Below are 19,996 nucleotides of genomic sequence, written 5' to 3' on the forward strand. Positions count from 1 at the left end.
TTTGCAGCTGCATGACCTTGTACTCTGCACTCTTGAATGTCATTCCCATTTCTTATTCCAATTCATGAGGTCATCTAGTTCTTCCTGCACAATGTCTCTATCCTTCTCTGCATATACATTACCTCCTTAATTGCTTGTGTGTGCAGAATGTATTAATACACTCCTTTTCGGCCTAGATTGCTAATCAAAATAGTATAAAACAAATGGAGACACTTTTTCTGCAAAAACCCTGCAGAATGCATTCTCTGCAGCATTCCCCCCCCCTCTCTCTCTCTCTCACACACACACAAGCACACACACATGCACACACACCCTCTATGTATTTGTTGAAAGTGTTTCTACCTTGTATTTTGGTCTGGGGATCCCCAAGGTGTCTTACGGTCAAATCGTACCTCAGTTACTCATGTATTGGTGACATCCAGATTGGATTACTGCAGTGTGTTTCACATGGAGCTAGAGAAGGATGGTTCAGAAGTTTCAGCTGGTCCAGAATAAGAACACAAGCATACTTGTAGGCACTAGTTGCTTCACTTCACTACACCCATCCTGTAGCAGTTTCACTGGTTACCAGTTTGCTTTTGGGCAAGATTTAAAGCACTGGTCTTCTCCTTTATCCTACACAGTTTGGGACTAGGGTATCTGTTAGACCACATTCGTACGTATGAACCTGCCAGGGCTCTTCATTCCACAACTTGGGGCCTGCTTGTGACCCCATTCTTGACTGAGATTCAGCTGGTGGGGGCCAGGGAGAGGGCCTTTTTGACCGTGGCCCCTTGGCTCTGGAATGTCCTCCCACAAGAGCTTTGCTATGCTCCCTCTCTTAGGGTTTTCAAGAGACGCTTGATGAAGATGCATTTCTTTAGGAAGACTTTTTAACTGTTATTTTTGTATCTGTTGGTTTTAAACTTCTGTAAATGTGGTTTTTAGCTGGGTTTTGTTCTTAATTGAATTTTGTAAGTCGAATCTTAGTAATTTTATTTGTTTTATTCTCCATGAGCTGCCCCAAGCTGTACTATATTAGAGGAGTGGAATATACATATTTTGAATAAAAATAAATGATATTTGCCTGGCAATTAGTTTGCCATCAGTGAAATGAAAAGCTTACACACATTAAAGTACTAGTTGGGCCAGTAAAACACTTACTTAGTGTATTTTAGTTACTCTATTTATCATATTTTCTTAATGAAATTCATATTTCACATTTGTAAGTGAGATATAAATATATTAAACATCAGCATCTTCTTCATCTCTTTCCTGTGGAATCAGCATGGCTATCAGTGTTGTGATTTATTTTTTGAGGAATATTCTCCCTAATTCAGTGCCTAGGAATAGTTGCTACTTTTCTTCCTATTTTTCAGGGAAATACAGCAATAATTTAATGTTGCTGAAGAGACCATAAATAGAAATGAAGTTTTGTACTGCTGCATTTAATTAAAACATGGACTGGGGAGATGTGTCTTGGAGAGCAGAAGAGTTGGGATGGTCTGTGGGTGGTGATTTCATGTGTAGTGGGCAGAGGGAGATATGGCAGTGGGAGCTGGGCAGGCCATTACAGGGGGAAACGGTCCAGGCAATTGAAGCTTGTTGCTTTTTCTGGCTCTTCTCCCAAACCTGTGGCCCCAGGGAGCTCTGGGAATACTCACTCTAGGATAGGGTGCTGCTGTTGAATACCAGGTCAGTAAATGGCAAAACATCTCTCATCCATGATCTGATTGGGGATGAGCATGCTGACCTGGTATGTGTGATGGAGACCTGATTGGATGAGCTGGGGGCGGGGGTTGGTCTGTCTCAGCTTTGCCCAGGCTTCTCCAGGTTTTCTGATCCTGCAGAAGCCCCGCCTTGAGGGTTGGGCGCGGGCATTGAGGTCATCTATCCTTAGACCTTTCCCTCTTCTAGGTGCCCGGATAGGCAATCTCAGAATTTTGAATGTTTGGCCTCCGAGATGGGCTGTGGATTCTCTTAGTGTACTGACCACCCTGCTGCACTTCAGTCTCCCTACCTGAGCTAGAGGGGGTGGTCTCGGAGGTGGCTTTGGGTTGCCCCAAGCTTATAGTCTTGGGGGACTTTGATGTCCATGCTGAGGCCCCCTTTGTAGGAGCAGCTCAGGATTTCATGGCCTTAGTGGCAATCATGGGCCTGTCTCAGCTGGTATTGGGCCCTACCCATGTGGCAGGGCATACTTTGGATCTGGTTTTTGCTGACCAAGGAATAAATGATCTGGAGGTGGGGGAGTTTGAGATATCTTCCTTGTCATGAACAAGTCATCATCTGGTGGGGTTTAGTTTCATTGCTTTGTCTACCCTCTGCAGGGGTAGTGGGCCAATTAGAATGCTCCACGCCCAGAGGCTTATGGATCTGCTCGGTTTCTAGACAGCCCTCAGGGAGTTTCCAGTGTCCAGAGCTGGCAACTCTGTCAAGACCATAGTGAATCTTGGGACTGTGGAGACAGCCTGGGCTATTGACACAGTTGCTCCTAAACGCCCTCTCCGGCTTGATGGAGCCTGTTCTGCTCCTTGGTTTTCTTCAGAGCTTAGGGCAATGAAACAACTTGGACGTCAGCTGGAACGATGCTGGAGGAAGAGTCATGATGAATCTGATTGAACACAGGCTAGAGCCCATTTTATGGACTATGTGGCAGTGTGCGCGGTGAAGAAACACTTTTTCTCCACCTCCATTGCATCTGCTCAGTGCAGACCAATGGAGCTGTCCAATGTAGCAAAGACATTGCTCTGCACTTCCCCCCTAGGTAATAGGGGAGGAGCCATCTACAGCCTGTTGTGATCAGTTTGCATGTCACTTTGCAGATAAAGTCGCTCTCATCCGTGTTGATCTGGACTCCAGGATTTTGGCAGTTCCATGCGTCAGGTACCATCTGGTACTATTGTGTTGTATTATTTTCAATTAATTCAGCCTGAGGATGTGGACAAGATTCTGGGCAGTGTATGAGCAACATCTTGTGCTCTTGACCCTTGTCCTCTGTGGCTAATAAAATCTGCCAGGGAGGATACAGGCAGGTGAACATAAGAACAGCCTTGCTGGATCAGGCCCACAGCTCATCTAGTCCAGCATCTTGTTTCACACAGTGGCCCACCAGATGCCATTGGGAGCCTACAGGCAGGAGTTGAGGGCATGCCCTCTCTCCTACTATTCCCCTGCAACTGGTATTCAGAGGCATCCTCTGATTGGTTGGAGGCTATCAGTACCTCATTAAGAGAAGGCAAGCTATCACCATGCCTCAAGGAGGCAATGGTAAGACCATTATTTTAAAAGCCCTCCCTTGATTCCTTCAACCTAGACAACTATAAACCAGTTTCTAACCTTCCCTTCTTGGGCAAGGTGATAGAGTGTGTGGTGGCGTCCCAGCCGCAGAGGGTTTCGGATGATACAAATTATCTAGACACTTTTCAATCTGGCTTCCATGAAGGAAGGCTTCCTTGACGGAGCAAGTATGCAGTTTGAGGGTATTGCTAGACTTGGCTCTGCTTTTGGAAGCTCGGGTTGAGGTGGTGGCCAGGGGTGCCTTTGCATGGCTTCAACAAATGTGCTAGCTGCGTCCCTTTCTCGAGAAGGCAAATCTGGCCACTGTTACCCATGCCTTAGTCACGTCACAGCTGGATTACTGTAATGCGCTCTATGTGCGGCTGCTCTGGAAGAGTATTCAGAAATGCAAAATGTGGCAGCTAGGATGTTATCTGGAGCTGCCCACTGGGACCATTTTGAAAGAGCTGCACTGGCTGCCAATCTGTTTCCGGGTCCAATTCAGGGTTCTCGTTTTGAGCTTTAAAGTCCTAAACAGTTTGGGCCCTGGATTCCTGAGGGAATGCCTGCTCCCAAGGGTTTCTACCCACTTGTTGAGGTCATCAGAGAGGGCCCTGTTCCCTGTGCCGACAATGAGGGAGGCTTGGCTGTCGTGTACAAGGGGCAGGGCCTTCTCAGTCATTGCCCCCAGACTTTGGAATGTTCTCCCGGTGGGTCTTCACTCCACAGTCTCCATCACAGTTTTTAGAAAGCAAGTAAAATTTTGGCTTTTTACCCAGGCTTTTAAATGACTGTTTTGTTTGCTGCTTCTTTGTATCTTATGGTTATATTCTATATGTTTTTTAAACTTGTAATCAGATTTGTATTTTTATATTCCATTTTAATTTATTGTGTAGCTTTAGGGTATATTTTGTTTTGTGTGTTGTAAACACTCTTGAGATTATTTTAATGAAAGGTGGTATAAAAATTTAGCAGTAAATTAATAAAATAAAATGTGCCTGCTACATAATATAGTAAATAATTAATTTAGAAATGCTACCTTTGCAGTTATTTATACACTCATATGTTGTACATGCCATTGTACTGTACAGAGTTTTACAGAAAAATAACAAATCCTTGCCCTGAAAATGTAAAATTGGCAGAGAGAAAGAATGGAGGGGAGGGAGAGAGGAGGGTTGTGAGGGATGACTGAGCCATGTTTATTAGGTCTTGGTTGCAGTTGGGGCTGAAGATTATGGCACTTGCTATGGTGGCCCCTTGAGTCTACTCAGTCACCCTCCAAAGTAATGGCCATGGATCTGCAGAATTCGCTTGCCAGATCTATCACCAGAGATGCTTTTACAGGTGATGCTGATGGATTCTTGAGTATTCTACATACAAAGCACATGATGTGTCAAGATTTAGATTTAGACAATAATGCTGTTAGTGCACCCATATTTTTTCCTGCATTGGATGTGAAATAATTACTTATTATTCAAAAACACCTTTGATTTTTATTTGGCAAAAAGTATAAAACAGATGTATTTGTATGAATGGAGGAAAAATATTAAAAGGACGGCAGCTCGGGGCATGGGGCATTCAACAAAAAGCCTTTTAATAAAATCAATGTCACCAGTGAACTTTCCAAAAGATAGTATCAGGCTTCAGCAGTTTTTCATAAATCAAGTCATGTTGCTAGGCTGAAACAGTGGTGCTACTGGAACCAGTTTGTCCCAAGGAGGAAATGTCATGGAGTATTCACTTGGTTAAGAGCACACTGCACAAATTATTTCTTGAATACATGAGAATTGCTGGAATACTTGGTGTACATGAGAATACCTTAAAAGGTTTCCTTGCTCTGTGTTCGTAGAGCTTTATTTATGGGTTGTGAGCCAGGCCTGTTGACAGGCTCCATCTCATTTAATGACTGTGGAATGAAGGGAAGTGGGATTGTACCAGTCGCAGCCTTGATAAAGGCATTCCAGGAAAACACTTAAAACGATAGCTGGAGGCAGGCTGCCTGCCGGTTATCGGACTGTTGATGCTCTTTTGAAGTGTTGGGCCTCTTCTTCATTTTAGGTGCCCAGTAGGCAAGACAGTTTTTGCCTTTGAAGCATTTAGGAGGGTTTTGTTTAAACATTGCTATATATTATAGTGCTGTTTTTAAGACTGGGTAGGAGCCTGCTGAAATCTTTGCATTAATGCATTAATAACATCTGAGGCCCAAACCAGACATATTGGGGATGGCTGTTGCTAGCCAATGTCTTCCCCAACAACATCTAGTGAAATGTGAGGTTATTTTGCTCGTTATTTCCTCGCTCCGCTGCCCCTCATTAGCTGCCGTTTGTGGGAGGTAGGGAAATGCTTAGTGTGCTAACATCACATCAAGTCATGTGTTGTCTTTCACTGTTACTGGGGTGACACTGGGAGATATAATTGGTAGTAGCGATCTAGCTTAGGTCTTGGCGCACTTAGAAATGTCAGGTGTGGTGGGTGTTTTATACCAGTCAACAGAGCATATTGAACTGATGTTCACAAAGCATTATAGAGTTCACATGAAGAACTGCACTGATCTCCAGGTAGGGTTGGGATAGACCCCTGTCTGGAACCCTGGCTAGCTGCAGCCATTAATGGAGTCAGACCATGGACTAATGGTCCAACCCAGTATAAGGCAGCTTCTTATCTATGATAAGGAATAGGAAAGCCCTGCAAGTTTGGAGTTCCTTTTCTGAAAGGGAATATGCTGCCATCAGTCTAACACAGGCCTTTCAGCTCACTGCTAGAATAGAACATCTGCCCTTGCAGTAGTTTTACTGGAATGTCCACAATTGTTGACACTATTTACTTTTTGTGGTGGTGTCATCATTTGGGCATATCAGTTTTCCACACTTAAAACTCTGTAGGCGGTCTCCAATGTGAAGTGCCATTGTGAATGCAATTAGGAATTTTTCATATGTGTATGTTCAGTGCTATCTCTCTCTCTATATATATATCTAATTAGTAAGTCTTTGGGCATTTTAGAGTTTCAGAAACTTTGGAGGAGTGTTCCTGTGGATTCCATGGATGAAGAGAAGATAGAAGAATATCTGAGGCGCCAGGGCATTTCTTCCATGCAGGAGGCTGGACCAAAGAAAAAAGTAAGACAACCCATTCATTTCGCCAGCTTTCTTTTGTTTAGTTTTGGTAGCTGACATCCTGACTACTCAAGTGTGCACATAAGCAGGGACTGGATGGACACCCCGGGGGCCTCCCTGCCACTCCCTCAGCCTCCCAGTGCGCATGCGCTCTTGTGCAAAAGCCATTCGAGTCCACTTCAGAGCCCTCTCTGTGTGCTCCGGGAATGCTTTGTAAGATCAGAAACACCTTGCTGACCAGCTGCCCTTCTCCTCCACCTACCACGGTGCCATTAGAAGCCTTTATGTGCCACTCTGCCATCAGTAGAGATTCCCTCTTGCTCATTCCTTCTGGATTGAGGAGGCTTCCAAGACCAGCAGTAGCCATGGTCAGCCCATGTTGGCTGCATGTGCAACTGACCACCCAGAAATCCATTTGTGTTCAAAGCTCTGTCTCTCCTTCCTCTCTTTAAAAAAAAAGAATTATCCTGGCATCCTGGAAATTGGTTTAATCCCTTAAGGAGCTGCTATACAGGCAACATTTTCCAATGAGGAGCTCTGTTGTTTGGCTTCCTTTCCAAATAGTGGAAATACTAGGGATGTGCAAAAAATTTTGGGCACAGAACGATCTGTGCCCGAAACGAACAATTTCGGGTGATTCGGGGCTGAACCGAATCACCCCCGATGTCCCCCGATATTTTTCGGGCACGAGCCAAATCACCTGAATTTCAGACCCGAAAAATTCGGGTGATTCGGTTCATGGTTGATTTTTGGCGATTTTTTAAAGTTTTCGTGACTTTGGGGCAGTTCGGGGGCATAGCATGGGATCTGGGCAAAAGGAGTGGGGTGGGGTGGTAGTGCCTAATGGGTGGAGGCTACCACCCCAATTTAAGGGGGATTGGACAAAGGGCTGATTTTTTGAGAATTTTTGAAGTTTTAGTGACTTTGGGGCAGTTTGGGGGCAGAAAGTGGATCTGCCCCAAAAGAGTGGGGTGGGGTGGTAGTGCCTAATGGGTGGAGGCTACCACCCCAATTTAAGGGGGATTGGACAAAGGGCTGATTTTTTGAGAATTTTTGAAGTTTTAGTGACTTTGGGGCAGTTTGGGGGCAGAAAGTGGATCTGCCCCAAAAGAGTGGGGTGGGGTGGTAGTGCCTAATGGGTGGAGGCTACCACCCCAATTTCAGGGGGATTGGGCAGAGGGCTGATTTTTTGGGAATATTTGAAGTTTGGGTGTCTTTGGGGCAGATTGGGGGCAGTAAGTGGATCTGCCCCAAAGGAGTGGGGTGGGCTGGTAGATAGTGCCTAATGGGTGGAGGCTACCACCCGTCCCCAATTTCAGAGTGATTGGGCAGAGGGGTGAATTTTGGTGAATTTATGAGGTTTGTCTTCATAAGGTGAAGTGTGCTAAATTGATTACTTCCTCATATTATTCATAGTAATTGAGGTGTGAAAAAGTGAAAGTGGGGTCATGAGAGTTGTTTAATTGAAAAAAATCTCATTTGCTATGATAGAATGAGAATTCACACCTCAGAAGTTTTTTTTGAGGTGTGAATTCTCATTCTATCATAGCAAATGAGATTTTTTTCAATTAAACAACTCTCATGACCCCACTTTCACTTTTTCACACCTCAATTACTATGAATAATATGAGGAAGTAATCAATTTAGCACACTTCACCTTATGAAGACAAACCTCATAAATTCACCAAAATTCACCCCTCTGCCCAATCACTCTGAAATTGGGGACGGGTGGTAGCCTCCACCCATTAGGCACTATCTACCAGCCCACCCCACTCCTTTGGGGCAGATCCACTTTCTGCCCCCAAACTGCCCCAAAGTCACTAAAACTTCAAAAATTCTCAAAAAATCAGCCCTTTGTCCAATCCCCCTGAAATTGGGGTGGTAGCCTCCACCCATTGGGCACTACCACCCCACCCCAAAATTTTGCCCCTGGGCCCCTTTTTACCCACCTGAATCGATTCAGATTCGGATTAAATCCGAATCCGAACCGAATCAAGGGTGATTCGGGTGACCCAGATTCGGGCACAAAACAGAACAGGGGTGATTCGGTTCGGGTCCGAGCCGAATCACCCGAAAACTCGAATTGCACACCCCTAGGAAATACTGTGAATAATCTGGCTCTTCTCTCTTTCTCTCAAACGGCACATGCAGCTGCCTTGGCTTCTCCTGGCCAAACTAGATGTTATGTGAGAAACACAAGTTTCCCAACCCCGTGTTTCCCTTGTAATGCTATTGTGGGGCGTTTGGATAGAAGCAGTATGTACCCCACCTGCTGATTCTCTCCTGCAAATGTTCCACATGCCTCTCCCAGACCAGGCTCCAAAACCAAAAGTGAGATCAGCTAGGGTGATATCTTTGCTGAGATGATGTCTAGTGCAGTCCTCCGTCATGTCGCATTAAAGAGCTATAAACCCTTTGGAGATGATGGAGGGAACAACTGCAAGTTGTTCAACTTCAATTCAGGGCAGAGCTGAGCAACCACATGGCTTGGTTTCACCCTCTTAAAGCACCAGTAGCATGCCAGCTTCACAATGAAGCCAAAATAGCACTGCAGAATTGTCAACTCAGGAGTGGCAAATGGCAAAGCTGGAATAGTAGCCTTGCAATTGGTGATGTCTATCCTCCCTCTGGCTTCTGTGCCTTCAGTAGATACTACTCACAATCTTCTCTGTGCAACCATGAAAGCTAGAAGCTTGGTTAACTTTTAAAATAAAAGCTGAATATTTCAGGATGTCATTTTAGATCAGGTTTTAGATTGTATGCATATGCAGTAATCAGTAGACATGAGTAACCCTAACAGTTTTGGTTTGCCTTTCCTTAGAAAGTTAGTTTGCCTTGCAAAAGCTGCTAGCAGTTTTTGCACACAAGCTCAAAAGGAGCTTCAGCTCCATTATCCTGCATTTATCAGGGAACAGGACTGATCCTTCTGGCGATCCAAGATCATTCCCAGCATGGGCAATGTGCCTGTGTAGTAGCCCCGCAGAAGGATTTCATAGCTCCTCTGAGCGCTCTGAAGCTCCGCCTTTCAGGGCCTGAGCGACAGGTGCTCTGCTGCCCAAGATACTGAGCGTGCCCCACACACCAAGGGCAGAGCTGCAGAGCACCTAGAGGAGCTATGAAATCCTTCCATGGGGCTACTGCGCAAGTGCGTTACCCATGTTGGGAATGATCCTGGATCACCCAAAGAACATCTGTTACAGATAAGCAACATATTTAACTCATGCACATCGTTTATAACCACCACATTTGGACAATATGAAGTTATCCAAAGAGGGGTTTGGATAACTTCATGGAGGAGAGGTCTACCAACGGCTACTAGTTGGAGAGCTATAGGCCACCTGCAGGCTCAAAGGCAGGATGCCTCTGAGTACCAGTTGCAGGGGAGCAACAGCAGGAGAGAGGGCATGCCCTCAACTCCTGCCTGTGGCTTCCAGCGGCATCTGGTGAGCCACTGTGCGAAACAGGATGCTGGACTAGATGGGCCTTCTTGGGCCTGATCCAGCAGGGCTGTTCTTATCTCTTTTCTCCTACTCATAAGCCATTTGTGGGAGGATTTGACTGTCTTTCGGGCAGGGGCCATGGTTTCATTCTAATGTCTGCTGGTCCATTGCAGGTAGTAAGTTTCATTCATTTTGCATGATGCAGTGACATCATATAGTCTGAGGGGTTATGGTTAGGCCTGCTGCTGGAAGCACGTCTTAGAGGATAGTTCTGGAAATATGCAGGCTGATCGGACACAAAGGAGTTTACTGTAGCAGGCTCAAAATGGGGCATTTGGTTCTTACACACACACACACACACACACACACACACACACCTCATTATAATAAAAATAAAGGTGAATTCACATTACGAGCTGAAACAGCCATTATGAAGCAGTATATTTTTGCTTTCATATTGCCCCTATTAATATGTGTTCACCTGATAAAGCTGCATTTATCTGTGATTGCTTATCTGTGATTGCTTTTTCACATAAAGTATTATTTATGCAGATTGGGCTTGTGTTGGGCTTGTATATTTGAGAGTGCATGCTGCTTAAGTTTTTTTTTTAAGCATTATTTCCCTTTCTGATATTTTTCATGTAGAATGTGTGTTGAATGTGGAACTTGGCTGTTTCAACAGGCACAATTAATGTATGGAATTCATTGGCACAAGATACGTGTATGGCCACCAACTTAGATATGAATATGACTAATATTTATATACAACTTTTCAACAAAAGTTCCCAAAGCAGTTTGCATAGAAATAAATAAATAAAATAGTTTTTCAAAAAGAATTATGAAGATTCATGGAGGGTTGATCCAGCAACACTTGTTAACCGTAACAGTGAAAAACACTGGCTGATATGATGGGGGGAATTACTCAAAGTAGTCCCATTGAAATTAAAAAGACAAGTTAGGCAATGCTTTACTTGTCTTTTTAATTTCACTGGGACTACTTTGAGTAATTCCCCCCATCATATCAGCCAGTATTCCATTCCAACTGTAGGTACCCTTCCAGTTATCAGGAGCTGGGTATAAGGGGATAGCTGTCACCATGGTCTTTTTCAGTGGTGGTCTCTAGTCCTTGGAATTGGTTACCAAGTCCAGTGACACAGATTCAGAAGACTGGCCATTTCAAACAAACTGCCAAGACCATTCTCTTTGAGCAAGCCTTTTATGGCTATGGTGATGATTTACTGCTGGCTCTTCTCTCCTCCCCCTGCCCCCCTTTCATCTTTCCTTCTGTGTTTTGTTGTTGCTGCAATTTTACTGACATTTTAGCCCTGTTCATACTAGGGGGTGATGGAAAAGGAATGCTCTACCCATGTACAGCATTCCTGAGCATGCCTCTTTCCTCTGGCAGTGATGTGCTGGGAAGCATCATCTTTGCCATGCAGGTCATAGTACTGGCATCTGTCTGAAGAGGCCGATGCCTTAAGTGTGGTGGTGAGCTTTTCTCTGTTTAGCAGGTTGGCCTTTACAGGCACCTCATGGCCGGGGGCGGGACATCTGGGCATGCATGGGAATGCTGTAGTTGGGCACAGTATTCCTCCTCCCACCCCCCCACCCCGTCCCAACAGGGCTTTTGTTTTTCTTAGTTGCAACCCACTGTTGAAAAGCAGGCTATACGTTTGCGAGAGAAAGAAACGATGAGCTTCTCACAGGCATTTGCCTAGTCACTGTTGTGGAACAACATGCTGGACTTGATGAACTCTTGGTCTGATCCTACAAGGCAGTTGTTAATGGCTTAGTTTTTAAAAACTTGGATGCAATCACCCATTGTTTTTTCCATTTAGGCTCCTATTCAGAGGAGAAAGAAACCTGCTTCTCAGAAGAAACGGCGGTTCAAGACTCACAATGATCATTTGGCTGGAGTGTTGAAGGATTATTCTGATGTGGTTCCTAGCAAATAGTGAGCCTTCCAGGCGGAACTGTTATGAGCTGTGATGCAGATGCTCAGTAGCTCTGAAGGACAAGTGTCCTTTGTACAATGTGATGTGGTTCTCCTCTCTCCCAGCCCTGCAGCGGCTGAAAAGAAACAGCTTTTGAGAGCAAAGATAAACTGTTCCTCTGAATACTTGTTTTATTGGCTAATGTGAACTTGGATCAGAACTGTTCACTGTCAGTAGACCTTTGATATTGGAGTAAAATATATTCAGCATGTAATGCCGAAGTCCTTATTCAAGTGTTTAAATATTCTTTGAACTGGGGTTTTGTGGGTATTTTCTTTTATTCATTGGGTGTTAACTTGAGATAAAACTGAGTCTTTGTTTTATCTATGTCAAGACAACATGTTTATAATAAAAATCATACTAGAAAGTTGAGATCTTTCTGCATGGGTATATCTCCTTGCCTGTCAGCTGAATTGTAATGAAAGCTGATGCTTTCTTTCTTGCAGAAATAGAAGAAAAAGTAGAGGTGAGGGGAAGGTGCTAGGAAGCATTTAACATGAGCTCCATATATTTTGAGTGTCAACCTCATCTTCAGGGGCAACTCTTCCTTGTTTAATTCTTTCACTGTTCTAGAGACCTTCATTAGTTTCAATGGAGCTGACATTTGGTGGATTGTGTCATTTATAGTAACATATTTCTTTGCCTGTGTTGAGAATCTGCAGCTTTGATCCCAGACATAATCACTGAAAGCACTTTTTCTATAGTGCCTCTCCTGGCCACATCCTTTGTAGTAATTATACATCCTTACATAAGGGCAATACAGTTCTAGGGTAACGCTTTGGGATGCTGATTCTCTCAGGCCTTGTTGGTGCCTGTTTTTTCCTTCCTTGGACTTGACCAAACAAAGAAAAAAGTTTGACAAGTTGACTTTATTTTTTATTGACCTATCCAAGGTCCAAGCAAAAATGTGCACACGCATGTATATGGAGAAGGAATCAGGTGGCATTTTGCCTTCCCTCACAATTGTTCTCACCACCTCAGAAAGGTGGTATGGAAGGAAGCTCTGCTGAGGATAGTATAAGGACAGTCACTCTCCCTCTGCTAAACATAAGAGAGTCCTCACATTAAAAGGTGAAATTTATTCCTTAACAGTGTGTTATTTAGGATTCAAAAAGAATTATTTTGATTTAGTCTTTTACAGCTTAGGATGTTGTACATGACTTTCTCAGAAGAGCCTGGTCTCTTTTCTGATTGATCAACATCTGGCCTTACTCCAGTTCTGGAACAGCTCCCTGATGGCTATGTAGGAACCATTTTTTTAAAAAGGGGTGTGTGTGTGTGTTCTCTTAATAATTTAAAAGTGGTGGGTAAAAATTAATGGGAATAAACTATGTGTGGGGCCCTTTTAAAACACACACACACACACACACACACACACACACACACACACATTAAAAGCAATGAGGCAAAACCTTCTCCATTCCAGAAGTGGTGTTTGTCATTGATAATGATGGTGATACTATCAATGTGTGTGATGTTTTACAACTTAATGTCATTCCTAGTGGGCCAGAAGGCAGCTTTGGTTTTGGCTTGTGGCCATGAGGAATTTCAGGTGTGTATTTGTGGGTGTACAATGACAGTTGACGCAGAATTCTAATTCTGTTTAAAACAATGTGAGGTATGTATCATAAACGGAACTACTTTGGAGCAATATCTCTTGAAACCAGTAGAACCTACTTCTGACTTAAATATTTTTGCAGCCTTTAGGTTCAGTGATTCAGCACATGGAGGAATTGAGATATGTTTTTCTGAGGGTTTTGAGGGTACATGCACTCCTGCGGCTTAAAATAAACCTATCTTATCCCTTTTCAAGGCAAGTGATGACAAATTGGGAACATTAGCTTATAAAAATATTTTAAATTGTGTGTTTATGAAACTTCTGATCCCCAATACATGGCTCAATAGAGTCTTAGGGAAGCTACAAAGTTTTCACTACCACAACCAAAAACAAATCAACCAGCAGCAACAAATAAAATAAGCCATTAATATCATTTGGGCCCAAGGCCTGATGCAGCAAAACATTCTTCAGAATCTTGAAGGGTCTGCAAGGACTGGGCATGTTAGGCTTCTCTTGGGAATTACACAAATATGGCAATACCCCTCAAAAGATCCAGTAGTTGCCAGTCGGGATGTGCACGGAACTGGCGACGACCAGTTCGGCGGTAGGGGGCAGGCTGCTCTTACCCTCTCCTGCCGCGTTTCCCTCACTAGCACTGTGATTAAAAAATGGTCCAGCGGGGCAGCAACATACCTCTTTGCCGCCTCAGTGCACATTGGACTGGAAGTGTGTGATGTGCATGCGTGCTGGGCACTTCCAGTCCAATGTGCTCTGGGGTGGCAAGGAGGTACGCTGCTGCCCCTTGGGACCGTTATTAATCACAGCACCAGCCGGTGGGGGGGGGAGCACCCTCTTGGCTCCTTAAATGTAACACACACACCCCACCCGCCATCAAAGCAGCCAAACCACTGGACCTTCGAACCGGTCCGGAGGTCCATAAAAGGGCCGGTTTGTGCACATCCTTAGTTGCCAGCCTAGCAGTAAGCAAAGATGAGAGACACACAGCAAGGCCTTTCTGGTTGTTTTTAGCATGAGGAGATTCATACCAGGTATGCTATGTCTAAGGTATGCAGCACCCAAGCCGTTTAGGGCTTTAACGGCTTCAGTTGTGCCTGGAAACAGATCTGCATTCCGTGGACCTATTTTAATGCAAGTGCCACATGCAGTCTATGGCTAGCACCACTTAAAAGCCTGGCTACCACAAACTGAGTAGTTTCTTTACTTTATCAGGTTGGCCCTAGAAATACAAACCTGTTGGATGTTGCTCTACAGATTGGTATAACAGAAGAATAATTTAATTTCTTCCCCTGATATTTATTACTATGGGCTGAGGGGAGGGGAATGAAAAGGAAGTACCAGCAGGATTTTGCATGGTTGCCTGAGAGAACTGACATGAAGCAGTTTGTAGTGCGTTTGATCTATAATTCATTACGATCCTTCCAGGCTTTTAGAGCATGGCGAAGAAAAAGGCAACTGAGCTTAGACAAATTGGGTAAAGAATGCCCATTTGGCCTTCCTTGTCACTTCCTATAAGTGCAGGCAGATGGTGGGAGGGCACTGGGGAGTGCAAGGCTCTTGATACCTGCTGATGGGAAGTGATTCAAAGGTAGGGATAACTGTGGAGAAAATGATGGCAATGACATCCAATTACTTCCAGCTTTGTGGGTCACATTCAGGTAGCTGCTAACATTATCGACTGGATTCCACGACATGCTGTTGTCTAGAGTTGACCAGCAGCAGACCTATTTTTGGCAGTTTAAAAAAATGTTTTTTCTTCCATCACTGGAACTTCAGTCAAATTTATGGGATTCCTCTTTCTACTACTAGCCATGCCAAGTAGTAGTACTGGCTTGCCTGTTAGTTTCAGATCTTGGAAATGGGAACCTTCATAATGGTTATCCTTGATTAAGATTGGTACAGCCATTTCCCTTCAGGATGCTTAAGCAGGAAGGAGGAATTCACTCCTGTGATGGCAGGAGGGACATATCCTACATCTGGTTCTCAGCGTCTTAAACAATGTGAAGAGGGAACAAATATTTTTACGTATGCACCAGCCCAGAAAGTGAATGTTCCCAAGACAGGGAGAAGCAAAGCGGCTGGCTTCAGCTAGAGCTTCACAGAATGTAGCAAGTTCCACTCGGTTAGGCTTGCACAACCTGTGACCCTAATGTCACCTCTGTGCTGCCCTACACTTGGGAACTGGGTATTAGTACTGTCCATAAGAGATTTGTGTGCTATTTGATAGGTTATTCTAACAGATTATTCATTACTATGGAAGAACTAATTCTACAAGAAATTGAGTATGTTGTTAAATTATTAATATTGAGCAGTTTGCACTGCAGACTAGTTTTCAGTTTGCAGAATATGTTCTGCCTGTGCAAGGGAGGAGAGATGGTCTGCTGGGCTCAATAAGGGCAATTGCTAAATTTATTTATTTTTAAACCCTTGCTAAATATATATATTTTTTAAACCCACCACTTTAAAAGATGCCTTGTTGAAATGTGGATGCAGAATTGGGAGGATTTGTCCTAATAGCTGTGAATGTTTTGTTCTTGGTATGTCTCATAAACAAGATGTCGTATACTTTGCTGATGAGACCTAGGAAGAAAGGTGCAGAGAGAAAGTTAAGTTGATACGATCAAGCTGGGGACAAAACTCTGAATAAAAGCTGGCAAAAGCAGATGGTGTGCATGGGCATCCACAGAAAATGTTCAGGGGGGAAGTGGCCAGCCAAGTATATACATACATAAAAGATGTAAATAGACTTCTAATTCAGCCATCAGGTCTGGGGCAGGGGGGACTGCCCTCCACCCGACCCTGAGACCAATGTTGTGAACTGCAGGTTGCTTACCTGTAACTGTAGTTCTTCTGGTGGTCATCTGTCCAGTCACACAGATAGGCTTCTCACATGTGGGAAGGACAGTCCGGAAAACTATCAAGCTGATTAGATATTTTCTGTCTGCCTTGACTAGGTAGCTAGGCACCTCCCCCCATGCACTTCCCCCCCATGTACCCATGTACCAGATGACTCAGACCCCCTCTCCTCAGTTCTGGAGTCCGCCGAGAAAAAACAGCTCTGGCAAGGGGCTAGATGGGCGGGTGTGTGACTGGACAGATGACCACCAGAAGAACTACAGTTACAGGTAAGCAAGCTGCAGTTCTTCTAAGTGGTCTCTGTCCATCACACAGATGGGCGCATAACAAGCTCAAGAACCAAGGAGGAGGGTCAGAGCCGTGGACCAAGGGGTTAACCCTAGTATTAGCCATTCACAATACCCAAAGGAATACAGAAAGCTTACAACCGAAGAAAAAACATTTATTAAAGTGGCAAAAACATACATTCATTGAACGTTCCAGAAAAATCGAAAAACACAACACGGGGAACAAGGGCTGGTTCGGAAGAATAAAACCGAATATCTAAGTTAGCCAAGTACTGACTGCAAAATTGACCTTCCAAATGAGGCATCTTGTCTAGCCCTAACATTCAAGGCAAATGCCGTAGAGGCAGCAACAGACCTGGTGGAATGGGCCTTCAAGGGGGCCGGCGGGGGATGGCCGGCAAGCTGGTAGGCCAGTTTAATAGTTTGAACCACCCACAAGGAAATGGACTGAGAGGAGGCCCCTCTGCCACTTGAAGGCATGCCATATGTAACGAACAAGGCTTTAGTCACCCTGAAAGGGGCAGTACGATCAACATAAAATGCTAAGGCCCGTCGAACATCGAGCCAATGTAAGGTGCATTCCAAAGGAATAGAAAGGTTACTGAAAAAGGGTTAGCGAGATGGGTTGGGATCTATGAAAGGAGGACACAACCTTGGGAAGAAAGGAAACATCAGTATGTAAAACAACTTTTTCCTTATAAAACTTAAGGAAAGGAGGGTCACATCTTAGAGCCCACAATTCTCCCACCCTCCTGGCCGATGTAATAGCAACTAAGAAAAACGTTTTAAAAGTTAAACGTCTCAAGTCGCAGGTGGCCATAGGTTCAAAGGGTTTCTGCATCAGGGCAGTCAAGACACACTGCACGTCCCAGGAGAGAGACATCACAGGCAGGTCCGGGTACAGGTAGGATAAGCCCTTCAAAAATGGTTTAACTTCCTTGTTTGCAAAAAGGGAAGAAGTAGAAATCTTATTGTCCCGGAATGCAGAGATCGCCACCAGGTGTACCCGAATGGATGAAAAAGATAGTCCAGATTGCTTCAAGGAGAGCAAATAAGATAATATCATGGGTAGAGGGGCATGGGTAGGGAGAGATTCACCGTGCGATAATACATAAGAGGAGAACCTCTTCCACTTAGAATCGTAAGACTTGGCCATGGACGGCTTCCTAGATGCCACTAATACGTCTCTTAAGTCCTAAGCCCAGAAAGTTGAATCTTCCATGCTGTTAGCCGCAGCATTTTGATGTCGGGGTGTAGGATCCAGCCTTCCTGCAGCGATAGAAGGGACAGTGATAAAGGGAGACACAGGAAAAGGTTGCCGGAGAGGATTCGAAGGCGAGGGAACCAGGGTCTCCTTGGCCACCAAGGGGCTATCAGGATGCCATTCGCTGATTCCTTCACCATCTTTTGGAGGACTCGTGCCATTAGAGGTACAGGAGGGAAGAGATATAAGAACTCTCCGGTTCAGGGAGTCGCAAAACATCCCTTTGGGACCCTCGTCCGACACCTGCCCTGGAACAAAAGCAGGGGCATTGGCAATTGGTTTCGCTGGCAAAAATGTCTATGGTCACATCTCCCCACTTGTCGAAGAGATGACAAACTATCAGAGGGTCCAGTCTCCACTCGTGGGAGACACTGTGCGTTTGACTCAGTTTGTCGGCCTGAATGTTGGAGAGGCCTCTGATGTGGATGGCTGACAGGTCCAAATGATGAGATAGGGCCCAGTGCCAAAGGCAAAGGGACAAGGAGTGAAGGGCTCGAGACCCAGTTCCACCCTGCCTGTTGATATAGGCCTTGGCTGTTGTATTGTCGGTTATAATTTGGATATGTTTTCCCCCAGAGTTCCGGGAGGAAGGCCCTTAGAGCTTTGTGTACAGCAAGGAGCTCTAGATAATTGATATGGTTTAAGGCCTCTTCACTGGACCAGTTACTGTTTACTTGTAGGGTGCCCATATGCGCTCCCCAACCTCTCTCTGATGCATCTGTAGTCACTCGTATCTGAGGCATGGATCGCTGGAACAGGGTTGATCGTCCCAAGTTTGAGAGAGATGCCCACCATCTCAGAGTTGTGCGAATTTCCAGTGGTATATGAAGTGTCTTGGAATTGTGGTCCCGGTGAGGGTGGAAAACATCTAGGAACCAACGTTGTAGGGGTCTCATATGTAGCCTGGCTGTGGAGAGGACCACAGTGGTTGAAGCCATGTAGCCCAACATGTGCTGTATCATCCTTGCAGAATGGGCAGGGCCCCTGAGCAGCACTTTTGCTAGCTGTTGCACATTGAGGATCCTGTTGTCTGGGGGTTTCACTACATCAGTGACTGAGTTGAACATCACTCCCCGGAACCGTATGCATTGGGTGGGAAGAAGGTGAGACTTTTTGTAATTGACATTCAATCTGAGATCTCCCAAGAGGTCTAAGGTAATGTGTAGATGAGCCGGCAGTGTCTGTGGAGAATCTGCTGCCAAAAGCCAGTCGTCTAAATACGGAAATTTGGATTCCCTTTTCCTGCAGGTGCCCCAACCACCACGATAATGCATTTTGTAAAAACTCATGGGGCCGAAGAAAGACCAAAGGGCATGGCCCGAAACTGGTATGAGACGTCTCCTAGCTGGAATCTGAGGTACTTTCTGTGCTGAGGCCGGATTGAGATATGATAGTAAGTGTCCTGCAAATCTATTGAGGTGAACCACATATCGTGAGACAGAAGGGCCATAATTTCCATAATGGTGAGCATCTTGAAGCAACGGTAGCGTACATAATCGTTCAGAAGACGGAGGTCCAAGATGGGTCTTAGCCCTCCGTCCCTCTTTGGTATGGTGAAGTACCTTGAATACAGTCTGTCCCCTAGGTGTGGGTGGACTCGCTCGATGGCACCTTTGGAGAGTAGGTTTGTCCCAGACTGAAGCAGGTTTGTCCCAGAAGCCCTTGACTATGTCTAGGAGGGCCTGGTTCATAGGAAGTGCAACAGATGTTGCAGACGTATCTGCCAGTACGTCAAATAAAGGGTTAGCTTTTGGGGTAGATGCCCAGAGCCTTGGCCATCATAGACACATAAGCAGAAAAAGACTTGAGATCTGCAGCAGGTGAGGATGGGAGTCTGTCCTTGTCCTTTTTCCTGCGTTTAGCTGCTGGAGTAGCTGGGCAGGAAGAAGTTATGGTGAAAGAATTAGAGTCAGAGTCCGATGAAGAATCTGAAGAGGCAGAGGATGCCAAGATCTTATTCGGAGGAGCTGTTCCCAGCAGGTCCAAAGGAGAGGGGGGAGCCGCAGGTTGAGCAGGTTGGGCTGGTGCCCTCTAAAGTTCACAGCCCTCTGTAGAGATGGGCACATCAGACGGTGGTGGCTGTGGCACAATCACAGGCTGCTTCCCACCATAGCCCCCACGGTCCTGAGCGGGGGTGGCACTGGGGACAGCATGGGTTTGAGTATGGAATCTGGCTTTGTGCCTGGGCATTGATTTATTGCTCACTGG

The 19,996-nt window shown here is 45.1% G+C and overlaps 2 protein-coding genes across 10 annotated transcripts in view; one reads left to right on the forward strand and one right to left on the reverse strand.

Moving 5' to 3' along the window:
* GTF2E2 (general transcription factor IIE subunit 2) overlaps window positions 1-12,177 on the forward strand; it is a 54,230-nt gene extending 42,053 nt beyond the window's left edge. For all 8 annotated transcript variants that reach the window (XM_053292050.1, XM_053292047.1, XM_053292044.1 and 5 more), the window contains 2 exons: window positions 6,259-6,374; window positions 11,650-12,177. In XM_053292050.1, coding sequence (XP_053148025.1) covers window positions 6,259-6,374; window positions 11,650-11,766 — 233 coding nt within the window. In that variant the 3' untranslated portion in view covers window positions 11,767-12,177. The remainder of the gene's footprint in view (window positions 1-6,258; window positions 6,375-11,649) is intronic.
* The window catches only part of RBPMS (RNA binding protein, mRNA processing factor), a 207,368-nt gene that overhangs the window by 35,803 nt on the left and 151,569 nt on the right, over window positions 1-19,996 (reverse strand). The gene's annotated exons all lie outside the window — the stretch shown is intronic.

This window comes from Hemicordylus capensis, chromosome 2 (genome assembly GCF_027244095.1).
Source record: "Hemicordylus capensis ecotype Gifberg chromosome 2, rHemCap1.1.pri, whole genome shotgun sequence".
Taxonomy (NCBI): domain Eukaryota; kingdom Metazoa; phylum Chordata; class Lepidosauria; order Squamata; family Cordylidae; genus Hemicordylus; species Hemicordylus capensis.